The sequence below is a fragment of the Synchytrium microbalum genome, assembly GCF_006535985.1.
Source record: "Synchytrium microbalum strain JEL517 chromosome Unknown SmJEL517_scf0051, whole genome shotgun sequence".
NCBI lineage: Eukaryota > Fungi > Chytridiomycota > Chytridiomycetes > Synchytriales > Synchytriaceae > Synchytrium > Synchytrium microbalum.
In genome coordinates this window covers 1-25,164 of record NW_022158400.1, presented here as the reverse complement: position 1 = coordinate 25,164, position 25,164 = coordinate 1, and the positions used below count along the sequence as shown (strand labels likewise).

The following is a 25,164-nucleotide window of genomic DNA, read 5'->3' as shown; positions in this document are numbered from 1 at the left end:
TTTGGATGAGCAGCGGTGAGGTTAGCGACAATGTCATCAATCATGTCGTTTAGAGGAGCATTTGGGCCTCTTGAGGAGACGACGTGGTTTGCTAGAGCATGTAGCTCGTCGGGGTTGAATATGTAGAACTTGTCCTTTTGGCCATCCCAGATGACAAAGATGCCGAGTAGCAGCGATACTATAAATAGTACTTGGGACAAGTGCATCGTGTGTGTAGGGGGTTGTTGACTGCTGCTGCGATGTAAAAAGTCGAAACAAAAAATGGGATGCTTGTGGAGCAGAAGGAAGAGACGCTGAAGGAGGACGGGACGATATCGATGTCAATATTAAAATTTGTTCTGGCTCTAGCACAATTAGATCTAGCGTGATTTGTTAGTGGCCGCTATTCGTGCGTGTCTCGTGCGTGCGTGTCAGTGTAGTCACACATTTTCCCGATGCGTTCGAGTGTAGCAGTTTGTCGCCTTTCTGATATGCACACGAAGCTATAGTCGCTGTACACTTCCTCTCTCCTCTCATCAACCCTCGCGTATCTTCGGCAGACACGTCTTTCGTTTCTCCCTTGACTCTCTCGGATTGCCGGAATCTCAGATCAACGACGGCCAAGCTATAGCCATCGACGATATTGCCACTAGTCAGTCCTCCTCACTCTGTTGCTGCTAGGGGAATTTGAAATTGCACTGCCAGCACTCTACTGATTGTCATTTGCAACGATGAGCTCCACCGTCATCGACCCAGAGACTGCCAGTCTAGGTACGGGCTCAATGTCAAGACTGGTCCGTCCTGCACAGCTCCAGCAAGACCATGTATGTCTGTCGTCCTGTCTGTCAAATCTGCAAACACATTTCCAAACCATACTCTATTCCCTTCTCCCAGACTCATGATGTCGCTCTGGACGCTCCTGCTCTATTGCTCGATAATGAAAACGCTCGTACTGTCAGACGCAACTGGTTTAATAACTCTCGCATCTCGAGGTTGTCGAAACTCATGGTCCTCATCACCACATTCATGTCCGCCACTCAACTGCTCAGTTCAATCGTCGTATTGGCTCTATCTGCCGGTGATACCTGCGATCAACCTCTACGTCTTTTCATCAGCGTATGTCCGTGTATAGTCCATTACTGCATAGCCACACATTGCTAACTTGCATTTTGCAGGTATACATGGTCAGGGTCATCTTCGTCTATCCTCTTACAATATATCAGCATCTACATCCAGCTCACAGAAGGCAGAATGTGCCGGAACGTACTCCAAGGGAGTTGTACACAATGACCGTCGTCGATCGAATAAAATCCACCGCAGACTTGTTTGGAATGTAGGTGGTTGAGTAAATTGATTGCAAATGAATGTCACAATCTCAACCAAGCCATTTTCTTTTGCATTAGGCTCTGGTTTGTGATAGGGAATTGGTTTAGTGCGTCAAATTTGATGTGTTTATGATTGTTGCAAGTCCTGCTTTCGTGGCTGCCTTAACTGAATCCATCAATTTTTCAATCTAGTCTTCAGTTCTGTAAGCTGCTATCGGACTTCGCCGACCCAATTCTACCTCAGTCTCGCTTTCTGTAAGTTTTTGATGGTTTGTTAGTTGTGATGAGAAACCAATTCGGTCTTGTATGGCTTCGCAATTGCAAGGCTTCTGCAGACTGACAACACATCCATCGAATAGTGGTACTTGGTTACTTTATAATCACCTTACCATTATTCTTATGCGGGGCCGTTATATTCTGCTTGCCTTTGGTCATAACCGTAATGAGGGTATTGAGAATAGCTGATCCTACCTCACCAGATGCTCATAATGGAGCTACCGAGGAAGTTATTAGCAAAATTCCAATCGTCAGATATAAATCTGCTATACCGCCAACACCTCAACCATTATCAACCGCAGATTCATCATTATCCATGGAAAATATAATTCAACCACTCGTTCAATCACAACATCAACACAGCTCATCAGCAACAACAGCGACTAGTAGTACTAGGTGGAACCCTCTCAAGTGGTTTAAAAGGAGGAAGGCCAATAATAAAACAGGGGCAATATCTGCTGATGACGGTTCTGCCATGGTCGATTTATCTGCTATTGAACCAGAATTGGTCTTGCAGCAATCAGATGCACTTTGCGTAATTTGTTTGACAGAGTAAGTTGGAGTCTTGCTGTGGCTAGTACAGTAACTAACTTTGCCACCTGCATTTAGATACGAGGATGGAGACAGGCTTCGTCAGCTACGTTGTTCCCATCATTTTCATATGACTGTAAGTTTTTCATCGTTTCTAGCTTGGCCAACCATTCTAGCTTGGCCAACCGTTAATTTCGTGTTTCGACTTTGGGATTCTTCTAACTCTTATCTTTCATCAAAGTGCGTTGACGAATGGTTACGTATTAACAAGAGCTGTCCATTGGTAAGTAAGAGCTTTTTTTTGCAGTCAAATCTGCGACTTTCACTCATCATGAAGCTCATTCTATATTTTGTTTAACAGTGTGTCCGAGACGTCGAACCAGCCCCAGCAAGTACATCCACAACCTCAGACCCGAATCCCTCTTCATAAAAATCTTGAAAGTAGTTAGTTGGTTTGTATTTTTTCTGCTTTGCAATACATAAGCCCCTGTGAACATACACCTAAGTCATTTCAGGTTCTGGAATACAGCTGGACTCCTGGAAGTCCACATTAGAAGCATTGTTTTGGAGACATCAGGACGTCAAACGAAAACAGTCTGGTTTGGAACAATCTAAAACCTGGTGTTTATGTACATTACAAGGGATTTTTCTACACAGTCCAGTACTAGCTAATTAAAATAGCGTCTGGCTCTCTGAGGAATTCAGGTGAGACAACACCCCTTCAAACATACACCAAGGTTAGTTCGGGGAATAAACCGTTCCCGAATACAGCTGCACTGCTCATAGGCCACATTAAAAGTATTGGATTGGACCTCTCCTGGATTACAGGATATCAGGACGTGAACGACAAGGTCTGGTTTGAACAGTCTGGAGCTCGTGTTTATGTACACCACAAGGAGTTTTCTACAAAGTTTAGTACTATGGCTAATTCAAATAGCCTCTACAATTCTACGAAATCGGGGGTAAAAACGAAATTCTTAACATATGTGTTTTGGAATCCTGTGCGCAAACTACCAAAACTCACCTTGGCACCACAGAGACACGGTATCTTTTCGTCTTCGATAGGGAACTTGTAGTCATACGTTAATTCCTCCCCTTCATGTATGGTCCGTGATGCATAAATTACAATTCTCTTGCGTCCCTCAGCAGTCAATATTTTGGCTGCACAATTCGGCTAGATTTCGGTTGAGTTGGTGGAATTGTCAGTCAAGTGAGTTTCTGCGGTTGATGTGAAAAGTTCAAGCAAGACCTAAATCATGTTTGTACCTCACAACAATGATTTATGAAACGAGCCATGTTGCCCATACGAGTAGCGTCAATGACTTGATCTTCATCAATTCGAAATAAATAAGAAGATCCAATACCCTCCTTTTCATATCGCTTCTCTCGTATATCTGCCACCTGATGGAAATAGTTCATGTTAGTAACCACAGATTAACGACCCAAAACTCGAAGACACCAAAATTAAAAGCAATGCAAATCCCCCGTTAATCAAACCACTGAGCTCATTGATACGGGCACGTAAAATTAATGGGTATGTAAAATTAATCCAGACGACTCACCCTCTGACGAACAATTTCTCCAATATACTCGAGCAGGAAATCACCTTCCACAAACGACGTTGCAGCAAAGAGACCCCAGTCGTGAATCGCCGACTTGGCAAATCTTACATGTTTCGAACGAGCTTGCAATTGCCTAAACTTGACGGCATCAGAGAACGAATCCATTGACTGCGACTGTAGTGGAGCAACTGGTCCTCCTTTCCTATTGCCAGCTCTTATGCTGACAATGGAGAGTCCTGGGCCAGTCAGGCTCGTTGTGGTTGGCAGTGGTCGTTCAACAACCAAAGCGGTATTTCTTCCATATATTACACTTCTCGAGTCTTGACCAGCATTAAGGCCCAGACCGATACCGACGCCACTTCTCAATCTATATTTACGTTTGGCGATTTCAGGAATACGGTAGACCGGTTCGGTACGTGCACACCCTGTTTTATGTGTGGGTATTCCATCTAGCTCGGCATTTTCCGCTGATGGCCCTTCATCCATGACTTGGATCCCCAACAATTGAGGTACTTCTGCAACTGGCCGTGCTTTGACTTTGAGCAATTCTTGCTTTTTACGAGCTCGTTGCTTTCGATCACGTTTCAACTGCTCCTTGATGGCTTCTTTGAGATATGCAGACTCTTCAGCACCCATCGGACCTAGATCGTCTAAAGATATACCCAAAGTGTCCAATTCTGTATCATACCCTGATCCTGTTCCAGCCATACGTGATGAATCAAATACAGGAGATCCACGCGAATCTCTCATATCAGCATCAGAGTCAATATCGACCACCGTTTGACTGGTGTCTTGTTGACTCCTACTATTCTGTGTTGCTAAAAATCGTTCGACTTGTGCACTAGCTATAGTTTTCTTTAGCTTTTTACGAGTCTTGTCAGAGATATCAAAGTGATCTTGTTCGGCTTCAAAAGGCAGACCACTGTCGACTCTCTTAGCATTCCTGGGATTGTTACCATTGCTGAGTAGCTCAATATTAGGCACTTCTGGAGTACTCGAACGATCTCCTTCATCGAGCTTCGACTCGGCAGCTCTCTTTGCTCGCTTACGTTCCTTTTCAAGCTTTCGTTCAGCTCGTCTCTTTCGTTTGAGCTCCTTGCGTTGACGCTCATCTTCTTCACTATCGACAGTTGACTGCGGGATGTCCTCAACATCCTTTTCCTTTCGGACGGGTTTGGGTCTCTTGGCGATTGCGTCAGGGTATCGTCGTATAGCAGGAGGATCAGATAGTGGTTGATCTGAAGGGTCGAATTTGACCAACGACCCACCCTCTGAATGCTCGATTTTGGTTGTTGGAATCCTGGGGGCATCACCTAGGGAAGTAGAGTTAGTTGTGGCGTCGCCTTTTGAGCTATGATGTGTGTGACAAGCATTGACTTGCCTGATGATACAGTGGATGGACGTGGTTTTCTATTGGCGGCTTCAACTACTAGTGGACCAAATACTCGATTCCTGACATCTTTCAAGAATACATGAGATAGTTCAGAAATCATGTCTTTGGTGGCCTGAGCGATTATAGTTTCTATGGGATCTAATGGTAGAGCAAGAGGAGCCGGCATGGATGCTTTTGAGGACTGTTCCGGCTGGGTTGGATAATTATAGTAGGTCCGCCATGGGAGTTGATCCTTATCTTTTGATGACTCTTCATCACGACGTTTACTGTTACCAATTGGGTCTTCATGGTGACTACGCTCATCACGGCGATTTGCTGAGTATACATCATGACGACCACCAGAGTCAGTATCATAACGACGAGACGAAGAATCACCATCATGCCGACGAGGTGTTTTGTCGATATCACCACGACGACGAGAGTTGGATTCAGATTCGTAGGTCCGTCTACTGGTACGATCATCGTCATCTCGTCTGCTCGAGTATGGTCGTCTATGGGGGGGAGAGAGGGATCTGTCACTAGATGAGGTATAATCACGACTATACGTGTCTCTATTGTGAGAAGGTCGATAACTGTCGATTCTGTTCGATTCTTCTCTGTAGTCACTTCCAGAATATGATTCGCTACGTCGACGATAAGACCTTTCGGCATCTCGCCCTCTCCAGTCACTGGCTGTTGCTAGGCTAGGCGGCGGTGAGTACCCCTTATGAGAATTTGCTGGTCGATGGTCGTCTACGAGGCTTTGGGCGTCTTCTAGTTCTCCGTCGTCATAGTCGTCTACAAGTTCGCCCTCCTCTGGCAGCTCTCCTTCTTCCAAGTCGGCCGCATCAGCATCTAGATTAGCGACTAGAGTGCCGTTTTCATTATTATCCAGAGCTGGAGCAGTAATGGGCTTTATTGCTGTTGGCAATACTACAGCCGGAGGAGCTTCCATTTGTTGCACGGGTGCAACGATTGGTTGTGGTGGATTATGAGCGGATTCAATGGCCTCCTCCCATAATTTGCCTACCAGAGGACCGGGTCAGCTATGCCCGAAATACGGAAATGCGGTGTGATTGTGTTTTGGGACGCAGAACTTACTTGCATCATCCAGCGAGACGTGGACAAGGAAGCCGTCGACGACACAGCCTTCTTGTGAGTATGCTGAGGCTACAGCGTTTTGAGCAGCTAGGCCGGCGACGAGAGGATCTCCAGAGAAGCGTAATGTAGCAAAACCAAAGCTAGCTTCGACACGTAGTGTAGCAACTGGAGCGAATTGCGAAAAGACACGTTGGAGCTCGGATTCAGTAGCATGTTGTGTGAGTCGAGATATAAATATAGTAGGAGGCGGAGGTGGGCCGAGCGAGTCTTGATCATGCTGCGGAAAGTGTTTTGTTTGGTTAGTCCATTCGAGAAACGAGATGTAGATTGTAGAGTGTAATGCGGATACCTTTAAGAAGACGGGAGTAAACAATTTCTGAGTTCTGCGAGGTGAGCGTTCCCAGTTTTCCAGGGCCTTTGCAGTTTTACGTGGATCGTCCTGAGGTTTTGATGAGGATGGATCTCTGAATACATACTCTGGCCTGCGATTCGACTGATTATTTGGTTCATGTATGGCAGGATCATATGTAATCATAAAGTCTCGTCGTTCTAGCCCGTTTGCCATGAGTGTAAGATCCTGGTTTGTCTGATGATTCAACGATGAGCTTCCCAATTCATCTCAGTCTGTATGGCCCTGTACGCAAATGCCAGTTGCAAAGTTATAGTGCTATGAGATGCAATGTCATGATCATTAGCATCGTTTCCGTCTTGGCTTCTTCAAGCTCGTAGAAAGTAGTAGTTGTGTTGAATGGACAAACCAAACAATGAGACAATTCGGGGGACGAGACGTGTTCGACGCGCTTATATCCATGTTACAAACATAAATTTACAAGTTCTAGCTCACTCGACTCGCAGCCTGTTGATGAATGTGTCTTCGAAGACACAACAATCCGGAACAGACCGAACATCATGTTTAGGGCAAGTCGGCTGCTCTTATCATCACAATGTCTTCGTTGTCGACTTGGAACTTACAGAGCAAGCCAGTTGTCGCCGTCGTCAATATCCTTCGTAACCAGACCAAGAATGGTGATTGTACTTGTTCATGTTTTTTATCAACTGTTGAAGTACGCCATTAACACGTCCTTAATTCTTGTAGGCTTCATCAAAACCATCCTACAATGACCTCCTCACCATCAAACGCTCCTCTACCAGACACATCTCTTCACACCCTAATGATCGTATAGAAATCGAAAATTGGGTTGGAGAGTGAGTTCTCATACTTAACGGCTGCCTGGATTTCGTGTCTCTTCCATCAATCTGTTGAAGCTTTTGCATTCTGTAGGTGGAAATCGCAAGCTCGCAAGAAAAACCGAGCAGCACAAGACGGTTAGATGTACACCTTTTCTATCCTTGCTTTCTTCTATATTAATTGTGGAAATTGATAGGTATTGGCAAGACTGAGAGAAAAAAGACACTCGAAGGGTCTGCTCGTGTAGTCGCCTTGGCAATCACCACCAATCTCATCATGTTCACCGGCAAGCTATACGGCGCAATGTCCTCTGGTTCTGCTAGCATGTATTCTGAAGCTCTACACTCGTTGGCTGATGTTTTGAATGAATGTATTTTGATGGTCGGCATATGGAGGTAATGGAAATATATTTGGTACAGTAGACTTCAGGACCCACAGAAACCCATCCCACTTAGATCACTGCGAGACCCGGATCCTGCTCATCCATATGGGTTTGCAATGGAGAGATATGCATGGGCCCTAGTATCGGGTATGGGTATCTTCTTCTTGGGAGGAGGTGTTTCACTCTACCATGGAGTGTCTGGCTTACTAGGATCACACATTATTGGTGATCCAACCGCTGCTTGGTATGCGCTAGGAGGTTCCCTCGTCTTTGAAGGAGGTCGGTTTCGTTAGACTAGAGTTCCATTCATTTTGTCGTTACTTACTGATTTGTTTTGAGCAGCTACATTTACCTACGCTCTGAGACATATTACAAGAGAGGCTAAAGCCGCAGGAGTTTCAGTCAAGGAATACATTCAACGGGGTGCGGATCCAACTTCAGTCCAAGTGCTGGTAGAAGATTGTACTGCAGTCACCGGTGTTGCCTTGGCTGGGATCTGTCTGTCTCTCGCAAAGTTTGTACTATCTTGATTTCTGAGAAGTCGAAACGTAGACCTATCTAACTCCCATATCTTCTGCACAGATATCTCGACCTATCATGGATTGACTCGGCTGGGTCCATTGGAATTGGCGTCTTACTAGGATCAGCTGCATTATTCCTCATAAGACGTAACATTTCTGCACTGGTTGAAACCTCCATGCATCCACAAAGGCAAAAGGAGATTGTGTCCATACTTGAGCAAGATCCGGTGGTCACCTCAGTGCACGATGTAAAGTCGACCACATTGGGTCCTGAATGGGTCCGGTTCAAGGCTGAAATCTTGTTTAATGGCGAGGAAATCACTAGGAGGTTGATACAGAGAAATCCACTGTTAACCAGTCGTGAACTGGAAAAATTGAAGAATATTGTAGCAATGGATCGAAAACAGTCAGATAAAGAATTAGACAAAGAATTGGAGCAATGGATGATTGAATCTGGAGGAAAGGTGATCTCTGGACTTGGATGGGAGGTAGACAGACTAGAGAAGGATATCAAGGTTCGTCCAGTCATTCCAACACGCAAGAAGTCATTCGTTGACATGTGCTGACGAGGTCTGTGCTCATTCCTAGGAAAAAGTGCCAGAGGCAAAGCACGTTGATTTAGAGGTACTTTAATCGAACCATTATAGCTACTGTAAGTACTTTATAATATGCGCTACGAGATGTATGATATTACTCAATGTATAAGATGCTCGTCTGATTTACCGGTTTAAATCCCATCGACTCATACAATGCATTTGTTTGAGCGTTTGCAGCGTCTGCCACCAATGTTGCGTACTTTTTCCCTCTGGAAAGGGCCACCAGCACAGTTCCATGGACCACAGCTTTAGCATACCCTCTTCTCCTATTCTGCGGCAGCACACATACAAAAGCGATCCTTAAACTCTCATTTGTCTCGGCAACAAACCCTGCCGTTCCTACAACGGCGTTGTCTTCCCATGCAAACAGTGAGTTCCTTCCCAATAGATCTTTAACTGTTTCCGTAGATTCGTCCTCGGTTGGATTATCAAGACCAATTTCTTTACTAAACTGCTGGTGTAGCTCGACACAAGATTTCAGCCTAGGCGAGTCGTCCAGAGATATGTGCGGTATGAATCTTCCACTTGCTTTAGCAGGAGTCACAAGTTTGTCGGCCGTCACAAACATGGTGTTGCTATGTAGAGCTACCTTGACGTCCTTGTACCGTTTCCTGACCTTTCAGGAAAGCATAAATATTGTCAACGTTGTATGCTGGCGAAGTACCAAATGTTAATAAACTTACCGCATCGTGAGCCTGCTCAAGTTGAAAAGGGGTTCCACTGAATCTTATCAGTTTTAACGGTACAGTATTCGTAGAGTTGAATGAGTCCAGTGCGATGCTAATTGTTTCGACCAAGTCATTGTTTTTCGGAGAGAAGGCTATTACAAGGCCAGGATCACGTCCTGCTGAAGCAGGGATTCCTCGGCAGATACATGCACACAAATCCTTGGTCAATGTATTCTTTACAGTGGCAAGGAATGACCTTGCAACGTTCCATTCAGCAAACAGTTGAGCGTGAAGGAAGAGATGTTCCACCTCAGGGAATGCTGATACGATATCAGCTCGCTGAGTGTGGAGTTTTGAGGTGTCCTGGAGGAGCTCTATTTCCATCATCGTTGAAGTTTCTACTGAGAATGAAAAGTACGAAAACGGAAGTCAATGATTCATACTAAATGAACACCAGAACGACGTGGAGACGAGTAAAGCGTGGCTAAGCAATGTTTATAATGTTTATGGTGCCTTGGTACGTCCGCGATCTGTTTTGAAGCTCCAACTCGTACACGATCGAAAAGTGCGTCAGTGATCAACGATGCCTCGCTGATGTTAAATTGAAAACTGGTCACGCACAAACGCTTATCGATAATCTCTTTCAGCATGAGTATGCATTTAAACAAGTGACTATGTTACAGGAACGATGGCAAGCGATCGGGCGACGATGCATCAATTGCAACTCCCATTGGATTGTTTGCATTCGATTGTCGTCGCTTCCTCCTCTTTCTTTGAGTAGCTTTGTCAGGCGACGATGGGTGCTCCAGTCTCTCCTCTTCATTTGCTATGGCAGCCGCGTTGTGATTCTTTTCATGTGCTGCAGCTCTAACAGCTTCATGCGATGACGGCGATGGCCATAGTCGTTGTAATAGCTCTTGGTATTTAAAACTCAATAAAGCGACAATCATAAGTACAAAAATCCAGTTTTGCTGTAACAAAAGTATTGTCAGTATCCTGAACATGATGATATGTTGCAGAGCCCTGGAACAAACCTGGATTGCCATTTGATCCATGCGGTATCGCAAATCATCCATTTCTTCACGCATGCTCGTGATAGATGCTTCAATACCCCTCCTCTGAGCCTCCTGAGATTCAGCAAAAACTCGATTGATGAGTTCGCTCTGTTCAGCCTATAATATAAAAACGCTTAGAGCCCGTACTGGTAACTGACCAATTGCATCAAGACTGCACCAAATACTGAAAGGAGAGAGTCGCATTGTGCTCCAGCACACTCAAACGTTTCATGATCTAATACATGGAGAATCAGTTGCGTGGTTGTGATGTCATCCAAGACATTCGCCACTACCGTTTTGAATATGCTCTCCTGAGTCCCCGTTTGGGAAGCAGAAGCTGTAGCTGATGGTGACGTTTCTCGCAACATGGAAATTTCAGGATGGGTTTCTGGTGGTATTGGGTTACTGAAGTGGTCTTTAAATAGTACCGAGAATGGTAGTGATGTTGGTTTCGATGATGGTGTGACTATGTGGTGATGGAAGCTCTCGCGCGACAATTCGGCTATAGGTGTCGTGTGAGATGCAGACGGCTCATCTGATAAATTTTGGTGAGATTTTGATTTCGTGTATACACGTTGCCGTTGACTCACCTGCGTTCGTGTCTTCCGTCATCACGTCTTCCATCATTGTCGTGCCGTACACGCGTAACACGTTGAGCGTACAATAAAACTCATTCCCATAGTATGTATCAAAATCGATTTTCAAATATCTTGCCCATATCAATGGGTTTTTGATATGAAATGTCTAGGTAACGGAAAGGTCATGGAACGTTTCGAACATCGTTCACAAGCCTTTGAGAATTTGGGATACCTGAAAGTTACGTGCATTCTTAGCTGTAAAAGCACCAAGTTCCTTCCAGCCATTTGCACCTTTCGGAGGATATCTATCCGAGACCTGGATGCGAATTGTTTTAAACATTGAGGAGAAGAATTCCAAGTTGGCTAGTACTATTGTATCAACGAGAATTTCCTGTTTGAATAATCAGACAACAAACGAATGTCAGTGTTCAAGGCCTAGTATCGCAATATAAAGGCTAGCGAGGGAAATGTGCATTGCCCAAAAACTTGGCATACCTGACAGAGCTCAATCACAACAAACTTGTCTGTTGCGTTGCACTTGTTCATCATGTAGCCGTCCTTGGACTCCAACAATATAGAAGTAGACGAGGAGGCTTCGGGATTTGCTGCAAGAATTTTGGCTGCACAATTGAAACTGAAGTTGTTTATAAGCTTCGGAGTAACTTTTACAGACTAATCCGTCTCATATAAAGCCAGCAAACATCGTAGTGGAAGAAACGTATAGACAGCTCATCACACTGTTGCTTCCATTACTGCTGTCTTGGGTTGCTTCCATCCCCAGGCGACGACAATGAAGATAACGAAAATTCTGTAGAATTTACATACCTGGCAAAATTGAATCTTTCTTCATTGGCCTTTGGTTTTGATTTGGTGGAAGCAGGTGAAACTTTCGGCAGCTCTGTTGTGAGTTTCTTGTTGCCCTGATCAACTTCATTGACGTCCGGCGTAATAATAGGAGCAGTTATAGTGGAGTCTATGGTAGGAGTTACGATATGGTGCTTCTTGTCGTGCTTCTCCAAGTATTGCTCAAATGTCTGGATGTTATTGGCGGCCATTTCAGAAGAGACAGAAGCCACAGGCGACGCCGCCATCGTTTCAGCGACTGTACTGTAGGCTTCAGTGGTCGTTCTCTCATTCCCATGAACCAAACAGACTGGGAGCTGAATGTCAACTTGTTGGGACAAAGCACATGTCTCGTTGGAGAGCACGCCAGTTATCGAGGCTAATATGATTAAGGCATATATCGATAACATGCTCTACGTAACGTCCCTCATATATAAATTACAAAAGGCTTGTTGCAATGATGTGTGTGAGGGGAAATTGTAGAGATGAATACAGCAATAATAATATTCAACAAAGATACATATTTTAATTATTGGCCGCGCTACTAGTTGTAGCAAAACAACGATCCCAGATACCCTGAAAGGACATGCGAGCACGATCAACAAACGCCTCTGGCGAATCTAGAGCTGTTGAGCGATTTCAGGGAAGATTTCAGCGGAACTGTCGTTGGAAACTGAGAAATGATTCATGCATCCAAACCGCACATACCTGGTCTGACATCTACATGAAACACGGGCGACTCTGGCTCATCATGACCAGAGTAGTAATCAATGACATATCTGACTTCCTTTCCGCAACGGTCCACCACCCAATCATGCCGATCGAAGGGCTTTTCGACACCAAACCACGTCATCATAGTAGCTTTCGGCGATAGGGTGCTAGGCTTTCCCATAAATCGCGCAAGTTTAGGAGTCTTGCAATCACTACGGAGTAAGACAAGTATTAGCAATTGAGTACAAGTATAAGCAGTAAAATTGTAGGAAGGTGCTAGACAGTGACGGCCAGACTTCAAACAAGCCTCCATATACACAATTGCATGCTTCCAACAGGTGTCTCTTACCATTCATGGACCTTTTCCCATTTCAAGATTTCCTGCCAACAAGCTTCATTTAGAAAGTTGTGTATAGCCACCATAGTTGGTACATCATTTTCAGGAGTTTCCCAGCCCTTCCTTCTTAGAGCGTTATAAAATTGCTAGTAGATGGTAAATTTGATGGTGGTGAGCAGGTAGAACGGGGTCATTCGATTTGACAATGCGAACATAAACTCTAGCCCACCTGTGGCGATGGATAGACCCAAGTAGGTTCATGTTCTTCAGCATTGGTTTTCGGGATGGTGGAATCGCTTCTCTTAGTAGAGAGCAGGACCTGTTGGCCAGGCGACATGTCCTGAGAGAGGGTTGGCATCATATTCAATGGATTTATAGTATCTGGGGTAGACTTGTCATGTGGAATAGGACACGCAGCTGGGTCCTTATTACTTGTTGAAGGTTTTTGGAATTTGGAATGGTCGATAGGACAAGCTTCAGCCGACTTTCTATCTGCAGCAGGGACTATGGGATGATTGGCAGGCATGGTAGCAGATGGGCCGTGTGGAACTGGACAGCTAGCAGCAGCTTTCGTATCGAGAGATGTTGCAGTTGTAGAGGAGGGAGAAGCAGTACTGGCGAAAGGCCACCAAGAGGAAGATGGAGAAGCCATTCTCAGTTCTATCTAGTCTGTCTGGGGGTATCGAGCTGTTTGGCCTGGAAGTACTTTTTTTTCTAGTTTTGGGAGTTTGAAAGACAACGAAAGCGTGTCATTCCATCCTGGTTAGATGAATTGTAAATCGGGTGAGTCTCCTTGTATATTGAGTATCGAATTTGAAATTTGACGCGTACGTTTGCAGTTCTGCCGGAAAAAGGACATCAAAATGTTCAAGTTCACAATCAATCCTCACATGCCCTCTTAACTCACTGACAAAGAACGGATCAACATGGAAGAAGACACGTCGCTGGTACTAATTTGAATTGCGTTGCTCACCTTCACGAGATCTAACCGGATTTTCATTACAATTAAGGTCCACTATTACTGCAGAAAGGGTTGGTTTCATCATGTAAAGACAATATGTGACTTGGCACTCAAGCGACGAATGGGAGATCCCTTACTGCTCTTCTGGAAGGCATTCTCCCTCCTCTCATGCAGTACGCACACTCAACACCTGTAAAACATCAACACCAACCCAGACTCATTTCTCATACTTGTCAATCCCACAGGGAAACCTGTCGAGGCCATACGAGATCTCCTCCCTCTCTTGGAAAAGAGGGATCTAGTCCTGGCGGCCCCCGCGGCCCTGATTCATGCTCATCGTCAATGCCAGACAATAGGTACTGCCAACTCCACCAGTCCATCCTGCCCCCTTCTTTTTCAAGTTCAAATACTCTATTTTGCTCCTTGATAGATCACGAGGCCATAGACGAACTACAGGCCAAATTAACAATTGCCTCTTCCTCAACGAACCTCTCGGATCGTGCTCATATACATGTCGCTCTCTTCTATCTCTACATTGGCGACACCGACCACGCCAAGCAACACGTTAAATCCGCTCTAGATATTGCTAATTCAGCCCTGGCTCTGACTGCCATGGGCTGGATTGAACTAAAACGAGCGGCTTCTCGACCAGCCCAATCTAACTGGTTTGATAGAGCATTGGAAGTAGACAGTTTCGCTGTAGATGCTTTGATGGGTAAAATGGACTTTCTCTGTAAAGTTCGCAATCAGCTAGAAGTCGCCTTGGATTTGGCAGCACAAATAACTGTAAAGTTACCTACCTTCCTCCCCGCTCATATTGAAAGAATGTGGATATTGCTCGGCATGGAAGCTTGGGATCAGATGCTAGAAGCCTCTACCATCGTGCTGACAATGGCACCAGACAATATTGATGCATTGCTTGCTGCTGCTCTGCATCAAGTGTGTCGAGAAGGCAACTTGAAGACAGTAGTAGAACAATTGACACAATTAAATCAAGTTATAGCGAAAGTCGAACCATCAAATTCATCTTTGCTTCTTTCCACGTCAAGAGCATTTTCCAGACTTGCCTCGAGGCATGCTGGAATTTTGCAACAATGTTACATAATGATTGAACGTGCATTGAAGTTAGACCCTAGTAGTAGCATCTGGGCTGAAATGGGGTATCTGCAAATATTACGCGGTATATCCTCTGCTGGTTTCGCGCTTCTGTCATCAATTACAGCTAGGGTTTGGAATGGTGCTAATCATTTCGACATTGTAGGAAACGTGGCGAGTGCCAAGGACGCATACCAGACTTCATCAAATCTAGACTCTCATAATTTTGACGCTCTACAAGGTGAGTCTTTTGTCGATGTAAAAGTTCAAGTTCTAGGAGAATCTTGCATCGACTGTCTCATTAGGTCTGATTCACTGCCAGCTACTGGATGGTGATTATGGCTCGGCTGGAGAACAGCTGGAGTTATGCAATGAGCTACAGGCCACTCTAGGTGATTTTTTCGGTACATTTCTGAGTCTAGTGCTACCAGTACTCACGACTTTGCCGTTCTAGGACATTCAAGTTACATCGCCTACTTGACCTCATTATATTCTTGGCTTGCTTACCGAGACTCGGAATCCAGAATCAAGTCGCTGGATGAGGTCGTTGAATTACAGCGTCAGAAAGCCGAAACAATTCAGCCAAGGTAGCAATGATGCTGGGAGTAAGCCATATTTCGAGAATGCGGTTCAAAGCTAACTTCAAAACACCCATAGCGTCTCATTCTTTATTCACATCAATTGTGATTTATTAATGGAGGTTGCTCGCGATTTTATGGAGATGGCTCCATCAGACCCAAAAGCAGGGCATCCTTCTTTACGATCAGCAGAAGCTCTTCTTTCCTTTGTAACCCGACTGCTACCAGCATGCTCTGCTGCAGTTCTGCTTCAAGCAACCGCTCAATACCTCTCACAACAATCCTCAACAGCCATGTCCACTCTCGTTGCTCTTCTAAAGCAAGACCAATCCTCGCCAAAAGCTCACTTGCTCATGGCAAGAATCCAAATACAGCTCAAGAAATATGATCAGGCCCTTCAATCCTGTGAGATGGCTCTCGCAGGTGGATTTGAAGTACGAGGTTGGTTGTCGTGGAACTATTTGAGAGGCAAGGCCCTTTCAGGCCAAGGTCGCTACGAAGAAGCCATTACCGCTTTTTCAGCGGCCCTTTCCGTTGTTTCCAAAGGAGTCGATTCAAAGAGCAAAGGTTTGTGTTTTGATTTGAACTCAAATTGTAGATGGCAAAAGCAAAACAATCTGATAAATTCATTGGGGTTTAGGCTTGCAAGCGTCATCAGAGGGAGTTCTTGCCTCTGATAGGGTTAATGTGTTCTTGGAGTTAGTGGATTGTCACGGGAAATTGAATCATCAGGTTCGTCTTTAATGATAATCTCTCTACTCCATGTTGGATGACAAACCCCTCTTCTCCTCTAGGAAGAAGCCACGCGATTGATGCAAGATGCGCAAAGGCTTTTCTCGTCCAGCATGGATGGGTCCCGCTTCACGCTTGCTAGTGCAGAACTTGCCATTCAACGTGAAGACTACGACAAGGCAATCGAGCTTTTGAGCACCATACCTCCAACCCATAATACCTTTGTTGATGCCAAAACTCGTATGGCTGAGATATATCTCAAGTTCAATCACAACAACCAAATGTATGTAAAGTGTTTTGGTGATATTGTCGAGCACTCGCCGTCTGCAGAGAACTCTATATGTCTAGGAGACGCTTATATGACTATTTCTGAAGTAAGACTCTCGTTCAATCTCTTCTGCAGTTTGCCAACCTTTACTACGAACCTAGTATGAAAAAGCAATTGCTATCTATGAGTCGGCTCTACAATCGTATCCTGAAGCCAGAGAACTCGCCTCAAAGGTTGGATATGCTCTTGTTAAGACGCATCGTTATCAGAAGGCGATTGCATATTATGAATCCGCACTTGAAGGTGCAACAGATATACCGTTGATGATTGACTTGGCTGACTTGCATCGCCGTTTGGGTCAATTTGACGAAGCTGAACGCATCGTACATAAATGTTTGGACGGCCAAGATGCTAGCGGCAGAGCAGCAGATGTAGCATTGCACCAAAATATCAAATTGAATTTGTTGTTGGCTCGTATATATCATGATACTAGTAATCTACCATCCGCTTTTACGTATCTGAGCCGGGCTCGAGATCTGCAGCTGCGGGCCGTCTCCGGAGGTGGCTCTACCGCAACTTCTGACCAGTTACGAGTTGGTTGTGGAGATATCTGCCATCAACTTGGCGAAGTGGCTCTTGCTATGAATGACTCGGATGCTGCAAAGGACTTCTGGACTCAAGCCCTTCAGATGAATTCCGCTAGTCGTCAGGTAAACTATTTTTTTCAGTCGATTCGAACTGTACAGTACCACCATCTGACTCGAAAATACACCGTAGTCTCTGATATGTTTGATTAAGCTCTGCATGAGTCAAACGGATTTGGGCAATGCTCACTCATATCTCAATTCATTGCTTAAACTGAACCCAGATGACCCTGAAGCTGCTGTACTAGTTGCTGATGTCTCACTGCGGCGAGGTGCGTTCGATCACGCCATTACACATTACCGAGAATTGCTGGAACGTCAACCTCAGAATTATATGGCATTGGAAAGATTTATTGAGGTATCGAGACGAGCTGGCATGCTAGGTGAAGCAGCCAAAGCCATCACCATCGTTGAAGACCGCCGAAAGAAGGTCATTGGAACAGCTAGCACGGCTGGATTGAGATTCTGTAAAGGATTGCATGCTCGGTATATCAATAATGCAAATCTAGCCTTGCGAGAATTCAATGCTTGCAGGAGAGATCTTGTTTGGGGTGAACGAGCCATTTCTGCAATGGTCGAAATCTTTTTGAATCCCGACAATGAGATTTTGGGTGGTGAGGCTTTGAATGCTGTTCGAGAAGCTCAAGAGCCTGGTGCAGAGACGGATGATTCTGATTCTGACCTGTTGGCGGTACTTACAGCTGACAAGCTGTTGAAAGTAAGTGTCTGATATGTATTACGTTGACTTCATTTTCCTCTGAAACAAGGCATCGTTACCATTGCACTAGGAGCTACCTCAAAATCCAAAGTCTGTTAAAACTCGTGTGTTGGAGTGCTATGCACTGATGGGCACACGACACAAATCAGAGTGCGAACTGGCTGTCGCTAGGCTGACAGACGTTCTCAACGATAATCCTGATCATGTGCCATCACTTTTGGTAAGCTCTGGCTGTTACATTTAAGCAATGTCTAGTTTGGCTTATTCATTAGAACTTTTAACAGGGTCAAGCTATCGCTTATATGCATCTTAAGCAACCACCGAGAGCCAGGAACCAGCTCAAACGAATAGCTAAGCTGGATTGGACTAGTGAATTAGGAGACGAGTTTGAACGTAGTTGGCTGCTCTTGGCTGATATCTACATTCAGGTAGGTTCCCCAAAGTTGTGAACAAGGATGAATGTTTGGCTTTGCTGACTCGTCAGTGAACGGCTAGGGTGGGAAGTTTGATCTGGCTACGGAATTAGTGAAACGAGTACTCAAACACAATATGTCTTCGTTACGTGCATATGAGTTACTGGGACACATAATGGAAAAGGAAGCATCGTATCGTGATGCATCGGATCAGTACGAACGAGCGTGGCAGCTATGTAACCATAATTCTGCAGCTACAGGTTATCGCCTAGCCTTCAACTATCTGAAAGCCAAGAGATACGTTGAGGCCATTGAAGTATGTCTCAAGATATTAGAAAAGGACGCAGAATATCCAAAGGTGAAGAAGGACATTCTTGAGAAAGCACGTGCTGCACTAAGACCTTGATAGTTGTATAGTTTATAAAGTAGTGATCGGAGACGTTACTGCGCATGAGTTGGTTGCCTAGCAGGGATTATGATTTCTTAAACGATCGCGTCTTTAGAGATCCAGCATCTAGCAGAAGGACAAGTAGACAGGAAAAGAATCACGCTACGATACACGTATACTTTTACACTGTTTATACCCAGTCTTTCAAAACATGTGAGTGCCCTCTTCAAATTCCCTCCAACACTGGCTTTCCGCAACGACCAGAAGCTGACGAGTGCTGGAACTGGCACAGAGGCACCGATCACACGAGCAATAGTGTCATATCGCCTGAAGATCTATACTGATCTATCATGGACAACACTAGGCAACGTAAACAACTCTTCAATTGGAGCAACAGCAGCAAGAATCAGGTCGACGCAGATGAGGACGGAACAGTATCTGAGACCAAGTGGCCCGAACGAAAGCTGGTGATTGTAGGAGACGGTTCTTGTGGCAAAACAGCCTTGCTGATGGTCCAAAGTGGTGAAGATTTCCCTGATGTGAGTTTGAAATTTGTCGACTTCTTCATGGACAATGTGATGGGAGTAGGAAACTATAGAGGAATATGAGATGATGACCTCGTACTACAAAGCTTTATATCAATGGAGCTGGCCATATGTATATGTCTCTTCAAGATGGGAGCATATGCAAGGCTTACCAAACTACCGTATTGGGCGGAAGGGACATCTGACTACCGCTTATCACAGTCTCTTTAATCGAGCAGCATTCTCATGGCCAAATCTATCTCGTTTATTAGAAATACTTTCCAACAATATTCGAAAACTTTGTCACGACAGTCTGCATTGGCGGAAACAAACATGTGCAATTATCGCTATGGGATACAGCTGGACAAGAAGATTACGATCGTCTCAGGCCCTTGTCATATACTGATACGGACGTTGTGATTTTGGTATTTGACTTGGGAAACCCGGACTCTCTTTCGAATATTACAGACAAAGCAAGTGAAGCAATAGCAGAAGCTTGCAAAGAAAACTAGCAGACTGACTTCAGACATTCTCTGATATTAGTGGGTCCCAGAATTAAGACATTTCCTACCAAACGTTCCAATCATTCTTGTTGGTAACAAGAAGGATTTACGCGACGACAAAGCATATGCCTCACGACCAGACACTCGTCTTATTCCAGCCAACCAGGTACGCAAACGCAAGATTTTTAACTCGTGCTTCAGACGGTATCCAACTCCTGTATCAATATCATAGGGCTTCGAACTCGCACCAAAAATCCAGGCAGTCAAGTATATAGAAACGTCGGCCAAGACCAATGAGCAGGTCAATGAGCTCTTCACGATGGCAGCAAAACTCGCAATGAAAAAGTCACATCGCAAGACTCAAAGGAATTGCCTGATCATGTAGATTGTAAACCCTCGTTGCATTGTCATATCATTCTCATAGTTCCTTTCCATTTATACTACGATATATAAAACATGTTCAAAGAGAACACAGGGTTTATATTGGTAAGGAGTCAAACAGAACACAGGGTTTATATTGGTATGGAGCTCTCACTTTTTCGCCTTCCTTCTTTTTGTGGCTGGCTGCTCTTCTTCCTTTGCGTCAGAGGCTTCTTTTGCATCGGGATTTTCCCGGTACCTCTTCTCGACTGTATAGTATGTATTGAAGCCGACGGCGTCACCTTTATTGATAACTAGGTTAGTATCTGAATTGAGAGCAAAGACGTGGCACGCGCTTACAGAGCTTGTCAAAGGGAAGGATGTGTGGGAAAATATCTTTTGGCTGTCCAGTTTTTATTGCGGCCAAAGTATCTTGCATTGCTTTTACGGATGCAGACAGGAGAGTGACCGGATAAGCAGCAATGGTATAGCCTAGCTCTTGAAGTTCAGCAATGGGCAAGATCGGCGTCTATGCGGATTTTGGGAGTAGATAAACGATATTGTAATGGCTGGAATCTGAATAAATGCCATGACAGAGAACATTACCTTGCCGTGTTCAACCATGTTTGCAAGTTTCCAACCATCGACTTCATCGCAGTAGCGCTTCATCTCTGCCTTGTTCAGAGGTGCTTCCAAAAAGGTGATATCTGCACCCAATTTTCGGAATTCCTTGCATCTGTATATAGCTTCATCAAGAGAATCAATACGGGCATCTATATTAACCAAGAAATAAGATATGCAGACCTTTCCTTGATAATTCAAAACTTGAGAGATACCTGTTCGTGCCATAATGACTATGTCCATTCCTTCATTTCGTGCGTCAACGGCAGCTCGAATCCTGGAGAACGCTTCTTCTCTGGAGCAAACGGCTTTATCTTTGGTGTGGCCACACCTGTGTTTGACAGAAGCAGCATGTGAGCATATGTTCAACTTATTGCTGGGCGAAAGGCGTATTCATCTGCGTCGCAAGCAACCATTGACTTGGAACTTATCTTGGGAGCGATTTGATCTTCTATCATAACACCGCCCATTCCTGCTTTTGCATACCCTTGAACGGTTCGACGGATATTCACTGCATTGCCGTAACCTGTATCAGCATCCCCGATGCAAGGAATTTCAATTGCGTCACTAAATTCAGGAAGATTAATCTGGCAATCACGAGTATTCAGTGTCTCCAACTGGTCAACAAGGCAGTTAACGAAGGACGGATGATCTCATTCCGTACGTTTGTTGGCTCATACCATATCATTTGAGCTTGAGACACCATTTCTCCATAAGAGAGCAGTCCTACATGGCGACCTTTCAATATCGGTTTTTGGGATAATCGTTGGATTGTGAGTTTGCGTACCAGTGTCCGGGAAGCCCCTCGAAGCCGAAACTAAGACATTGCGCTTGAATAAGTGTTTGAAAAAAAGTAGAGTCTCAGAGCTTGGTTGCGTACCAGTGTAGCCTGACATGAAAGTCAATGGAAAGTCTGCAGCCTCGATTAACCTGATGGAGATGTATGATGAGCTTGATGGTTTTAAGATGATCAAGGTAGCAAATACGATCGCAGATACTCCATCTTGATGAGCTACGTGGCCCATGGGTGGAGTTCATGGCCCAGCAACAAAGCTATTGACATTGTCACTTTTCAAATTCACATTTAAGCACCTGGCACTCATCGCATCATGAGCACAAGCCATCAGATGGCATTTTCCAGGCTGTGCCAGGAGCTTTCGAAGCTGGTCGGCCTTAGGGTTTGGTGTGGGATGCGTTGGATAGAACGTCATCGTTGCGTTTGATTTACGAATGTTGCAGAGTATCCAACGCGTATTCGCAGGTGTAGACGATCTCGCTCTAAGGAATCATGACGCGTATACCAGTCCATCAAGCAAAGCAAGAGCGATCGCAGACTTGAGTTCAGAGAAAACACACAATTTAGAAATCTATTGTATTGACGTGTCGTTGTACTTTCCATCTTTAAATTCTCAGCTAAACACTCGAGTTTATTCAATTTGAACTACTTTCACAGCTTGGCCGAGAATGGAGTTATGTCAGTTTTGTCTCGAAGGACACGACGTAAGATCTTTCCCGTTGCATTGGTTGGGATTTCTTCGACAAATACGATTCCACCTCGTATGTGTTTATGATCAGCGACTCGTTGGTTGACGAATGCGATAATATCCTCGGCAAGTTTTTGCTGATTTCCTCGATTCCTCGATACAACAAAAGCTCTTGGAAGCTCTCCTGCAAGTTGGTCCGGTACTGGAACCACCGCACAATCGAGGACTTCAGGGTGAGTTCTCAAGACAGCCTCAATTTCGTTTGGTGCAACTTGCATCCCTTTGTACTTTATCAGCTGTATCACAAAAGTGGCCTTTGTAAGCTACTGACAACATAAAGACATGTCGTACCCTTACCTCTTTGATTCTATCAACAATGTAAAAATAACCGTCCTTATCATACATGGCCACATCTCCAGTTCTCAGCCATCCGTTCACATACGTTTCCTTGGTAGCTTTTTCATTATTCAAGTATCCCAAAGTTACGTTCGGACCCTTATAGTAGATTTCGCCTGCCTCTCCCGGTCCTTTGACCTCTACGTCAGTGTCCGGGTTGACGAGCTTGACTTCGCTATTAGGTAGAATCAGTCCAACAGATCCTTGACGAACGGCTAGGAAAAATATTATCGTTAGTGGTAAAGAACAGATATCCAAACAAAAGACTACTCAACGGGCTAATCCATGCCAGATTCCACCGGATGTCATCTCAGTAGCTCCATAATTGTGACTGATTGCCGTAACGGGTACATTCAATTTCGCTGAGACCATGGCAGCCAGTTCTTTACTCAGAGCTGCACCTCCAGCTGCAATTGCCACTATTGAGGAGAGATCGTACTTTTCGACCTAATCGAAAATTGATTGAGTTTCCCCGTTTGTGCTTCCCCACATTGAATCTAATCGTACTTCAGGAGACGTTGCTAACATAACCAGAATTGGAGGAGGTAGGACCATTGACGTGATCTTGTGTTTTGCTATCATTTGAAGAAACAATCGAAACGAGAACTTTCTGAATATAATCGAAGTCATTCCAGCTTGAAGGTTGGTCTAATAAGCGCAGTTAGGACGTCATTCGGTATTGGAAGTAGGGAGACAGAGAGAGGCTCTTACTTGGAAAATGCTCACTCCGCCGGTGGCGTATTGAGGAAAGACTACACAGTTGATCGTTCCGGCAGGTGCAGATGGTTGTGATGAAACAACGGCCAAGTGTTGCGTTCTTGACGCTACCCAATTATAATGAGATTGCATCACCCCCTTTGGACGACCTTTGTGAGAGGATGTTAACCTGAGCAAGAGTAGCGTGCAACTTTGCGCAAGCAAAGTTTTGAGCAAGAAAAGGTGAAGATCTCATACCTGTGGTACCGCTAGAATAGAGGATGTAACATGGTTCTGTGCACAATTGCTCTCGTGTCCACGACACTTGTGTCTGTTGATTTGCGTCACCAAAAATATCCTTCCAGAATGAATGACCATTCACGCGTCCACCGAAAGTAATGATACGTTTAGGAGGCATGTTGATAGTCTTGGCTGCTTCGAGAGCAATGGAGAGCAGCTCAGGTGTCGTGAAAATGAGCGATGGCCTCGAATCTTGCAGTTGGTATGCAAGTTCATCAGCGTTGTATCCGTAATTGGCAGTGGTAACAGTCCCTCCGGCATGAAGGATTCCAAAGCATATCTGAGGAATTTCAACGCTATTTACAAAAACCAGTTAAACCTAAAAGTTGCTTCTGCAACAGTGCAGCGTGTCAACAACAGCGGGTCAACAACCGCGTGTCAACACATACCCAGACGGTCCAAACATTTGCACGGTGACTCCTCTGCGAACATCCATGGATCGCAATCCTGAAGCAAGTCTGAGTACATTTTCTTCAACTTGTCCATATGTATACGATTCTTCGGTTTCAGCTTGAATTAAAGCCACAATGCTACGTCTTTGCGGATCCTTTCGTATGGGATCAAAAAGGAAGACTGTATAGGTGTGGGTGATGATGTCGCGTATATCGTGAAAAGAGGTCAAACTTGAAGTGGCCGGAACACTTACAGTCAGTTACTGGAACCAGTGGAATATCCACACTAGGATGCAAGGACTTAACAACCATTTTGTTCAATAAACTGTCAGGTTGCAAGTATGTGTTTAGGTGTTACAGTTCTCATAAATCCTTTTTCCATTGACTGGCTGGAGACTGGAACAAATTGTAGCAAGGGAGATGGGATTAAAAGTGTTGTATTGCGACTTGGAATCTCGTGAATGTCTGCTGTACCTAACATATACACCAGATTAGCTCTAGGGTTTGTTCTTGGGACCCATAAGAGATGTTTCGATCAGGTACGCATGCTAGCAACGAATGCTATGTAACGACCAAGATGCGCACGACATAGATGCTCCTTCAGACGAGGGACCCTACGCAACTAACTTAAGCGAGGACTGATACGTTTTTTTGGCTCGTGCATTTTATGTGCTCTTCGACATCCTTATTTCAGGCGGGGCTCATGTATTCTATTGGGATTATAGTCCCGCAAATTTACGATTATTACAACACTTAAAACCCACTAAAGTTGCTAATTACTCCCCATATGTTACTGGAATTACGTTTGCGTCAGCCCCTCAACTTAGTTGTGACCAACCACCTCCCCGTCCAGTGAAACCCATACTTGTTGCCCTACTATATTAACTACCAGTGAGCCGCGACTGACACACCATCGTTCCTTAAAGTGATCCTTAGCGCGACTGCAGCCTCCATGCCGTTTGGTCTCCCCAACTGCGGTTTGCCACTCATCCACAATTCGCGCTCCTAGATTCTTCTTAAACCATTTCCATAGGGAATCAGTGGAAGGGCCCTGTGTGGCCTGAG

The 25,164-nt window shown here is 44.8% G+C and overlaps 9 protein-coding genes across 9 annotated transcripts; 4 read left to right on the top strand and 5 right to left on the bottom strand.

Moving 5' to 3' along the window:
- Nucleotides 1-710: 710 nt before the first annotated feature.
- Nucleotides 711-2,541, top strand: SmJEL517_g05487 (uncharacterized protein; the record flags this gene model as incomplete). The annotated part of the gene is made up of 9 exons (XM_031171413.1): nucleotides 711-803; nucleotides 874-1,095; nucleotides 1,155-1,312; nucleotides 1,383-1,411; nucleotides 1,497-1,559; nucleotides 1,664-2,132; nucleotides 2,190-2,247; nucleotides 2,353-2,394; nucleotides 2,473-2,541. The coding sequence occupies 9 exons, from the start codon at nucleotides 711-713 to the stop codon at nucleotides 2,539-2,541; spliced, it is 1,203 nt and encodes a 400-aa protein (XP_031022614.1).
- Nucleotides 2,542-3,035: 494 nt separating this feature from the next.
- On the bottom strand, nucleotides 3,036-6,711 carry SmJEL517_g05486 (histone-lysine N-methyltransferase; the record flags this gene model as incomplete). The annotated part of the gene is made up of 7 exons (XM_031171412.1): nucleotides 3,036-3,059; nucleotides 3,136-3,285; nucleotides 3,378-3,512; nucleotides 3,674-4,973; nucleotides 5,051-6,071; nucleotides 6,147-6,423; nucleotides 6,496-6,711. 7 exons carry the CDS (start codon nucleotides 6,709-6,711, stop codon nucleotides 3,036-3,038), a joined length of 3,123 nt encoding a protein of 1,040 aa, XP_031022613.1.
- Nucleotides 6,712-7,169: 458 nt separating this feature from the next.
- Nucleotides 7,170-8,871, top strand: SmJEL517_g05485 (uncharacterized protein; the record flags this gene model as incomplete). The annotated part of the gene is made up of 8 exons (XM_031171411.1): nucleotides 7,170-7,178; nucleotides 7,243-7,352; nucleotides 7,429-7,472; nucleotides 7,532-7,730; nucleotides 7,791-7,996; nucleotides 8,060-8,231; nucleotides 8,300-8,753; nucleotides 8,827-8,871. 8 exons carry the CDS (start codon nucleotides 7,170-7,172, stop codon nucleotides 8,869-8,871), a joined length of 1,239 nt encoding a protein of 412 aa, XP_031022612.1.
- A 1,308-nt stretch (nucleotides 8,872-10,179) lies between these two features.
- On the bottom strand, nucleotides 10,180-12,226 carry SmJEL517_g05484 (uncharacterized protein; the record flags this gene model as incomplete). Its single annotated transcript, XM_031171410.1, has 7 exons — nucleotides 10,180-10,473; nucleotides 10,537-10,674; nucleotides 10,716-11,092; nucleotides 11,148-11,301; nucleotides 11,368-11,526; nucleotides 11,631-11,769; nucleotides 11,961-12,226. The coding sequence occupies 7 exons, from the start codon at nucleotides 12,224-12,226 to the stop codon at nucleotides 10,180-10,182; spliced, it is 1,527 nt and encodes a 508-aa protein (XP_031022611.1).
- Nucleotides 12,227-12,503: 277 nt separating this feature from the next.
- On the bottom strand, nucleotides 12,504-13,678 carry SmJEL517_g05483 (holocytochrome-c synthase; the record flags this gene model as incomplete). The annotated part of the gene is made up of 4 exons (XM_031171409.1): nucleotides 12,504-12,604; nucleotides 12,687-12,901; nucleotides 13,039-13,172; nucleotides 13,256-13,678. The coding sequence occupies 4 exons, from the start codon at nucleotides 13,676-13,678 to the stop codon at nucleotides 12,504-12,506; spliced, it is 873 nt and encodes a 290-aa protein (XP_031022618.1).
- Nucleotides 13,679-13,952: 274 nt separating this feature from the next.
- SmJEL517_g05482 (uncharacterized protein) lies at nucleotides 13,953-18,841 on the top strand (the record flags this gene model as incomplete). Its single annotated transcript, XM_031171408.1, has 14 exons — nucleotides 13,953-13,973; nucleotides 14,037-14,160; nucleotides 14,233-14,343; nucleotides 14,418-15,323; nucleotides 15,388-15,474; nucleotides 15,537-15,669; nucleotides 15,740-16,227; nucleotides 16,301-16,392; nucleotides 16,455-16,766; nucleotides 16,822-17,370; nucleotides 17,438-18,022; nucleotides 18,093-18,242; nucleotides 18,307-18,450; nucleotides 18,518-18,841. The coding sequence occupies 14 exons, from the start codon at nucleotides 13,953-13,955 to the stop codon at nucleotides 18,839-18,841; spliced, it is 4,026 nt and encodes a 1,341-aa protein (XP_031022617.1).
- Nucleotides 18,842-19,173: 332 nt separating this feature from the next.
- On the top strand, nucleotides 19,174-20,235 carry SmJEL517_g05481 (uncharacterized protein; the record flags this gene model as incomplete). Its single annotated transcript, XM_031171407.1, has 4 exons — nucleotides 19,174-19,362; nucleotides 19,620-19,772; nucleotides 19,891-20,016; nucleotides 20,083-20,235. The coding sequence occupies 4 exons, from the start codon at nucleotides 19,174-19,176 to the stop codon at nucleotides 20,233-20,235; spliced, it is 621 nt and encodes a 206-aa protein (XP_031022616.1).
- A 146-nt stretch (nucleotides 20,236-20,381) lies between these two features.
- On the bottom strand, nucleotides 20,382-21,856 carry SmJEL517_g05480 (uncharacterized protein; the record flags this gene model as incomplete). Its single annotated transcript, XM_031171406.1, has 7 exons — nucleotides 20,382-20,512; nucleotides 20,571-20,739; nucleotides 20,817-20,983; nucleotides 21,047-21,162; nucleotides 21,318-21,448; nucleotides 21,512-21,648; nucleotides 21,712-21,856. 7 exons carry the CDS (start codon nucleotides 21,854-21,856, stop codon nucleotides 20,382-20,384), a joined length of 996 nt encoding a protein of 331 aa, XP_031022615.1.
- A 422-nt stretch (nucleotides 21,857-22,278) lies between these two features.
- Nucleotides 22,279-24,411, bottom strand: SmJEL517_g05479 (uncharacterized protein; the record flags this gene model as incomplete). The annotated part of the gene is made up of 8 exons (XM_031171405.1): nucleotides 22,279-22,611; nucleotides 22,673-22,926; nucleotides 22,987-23,158; nucleotides 23,219-23,359; nucleotides 23,438-23,577; nucleotides 23,666-24,003; nucleotides 24,097-24,280; nucleotides 24,354-24,411. The coding sequence occupies 8 exons, from the start codon at nucleotides 24,409-24,411 to the stop codon at nucleotides 22,279-22,281; spliced, it is 1,620 nt and encodes a 539-aa protein (XP_031022570.1).
- Between the last annotated feature and the right edge of the window lie 753 nt (nucleotides 24,412-25,164).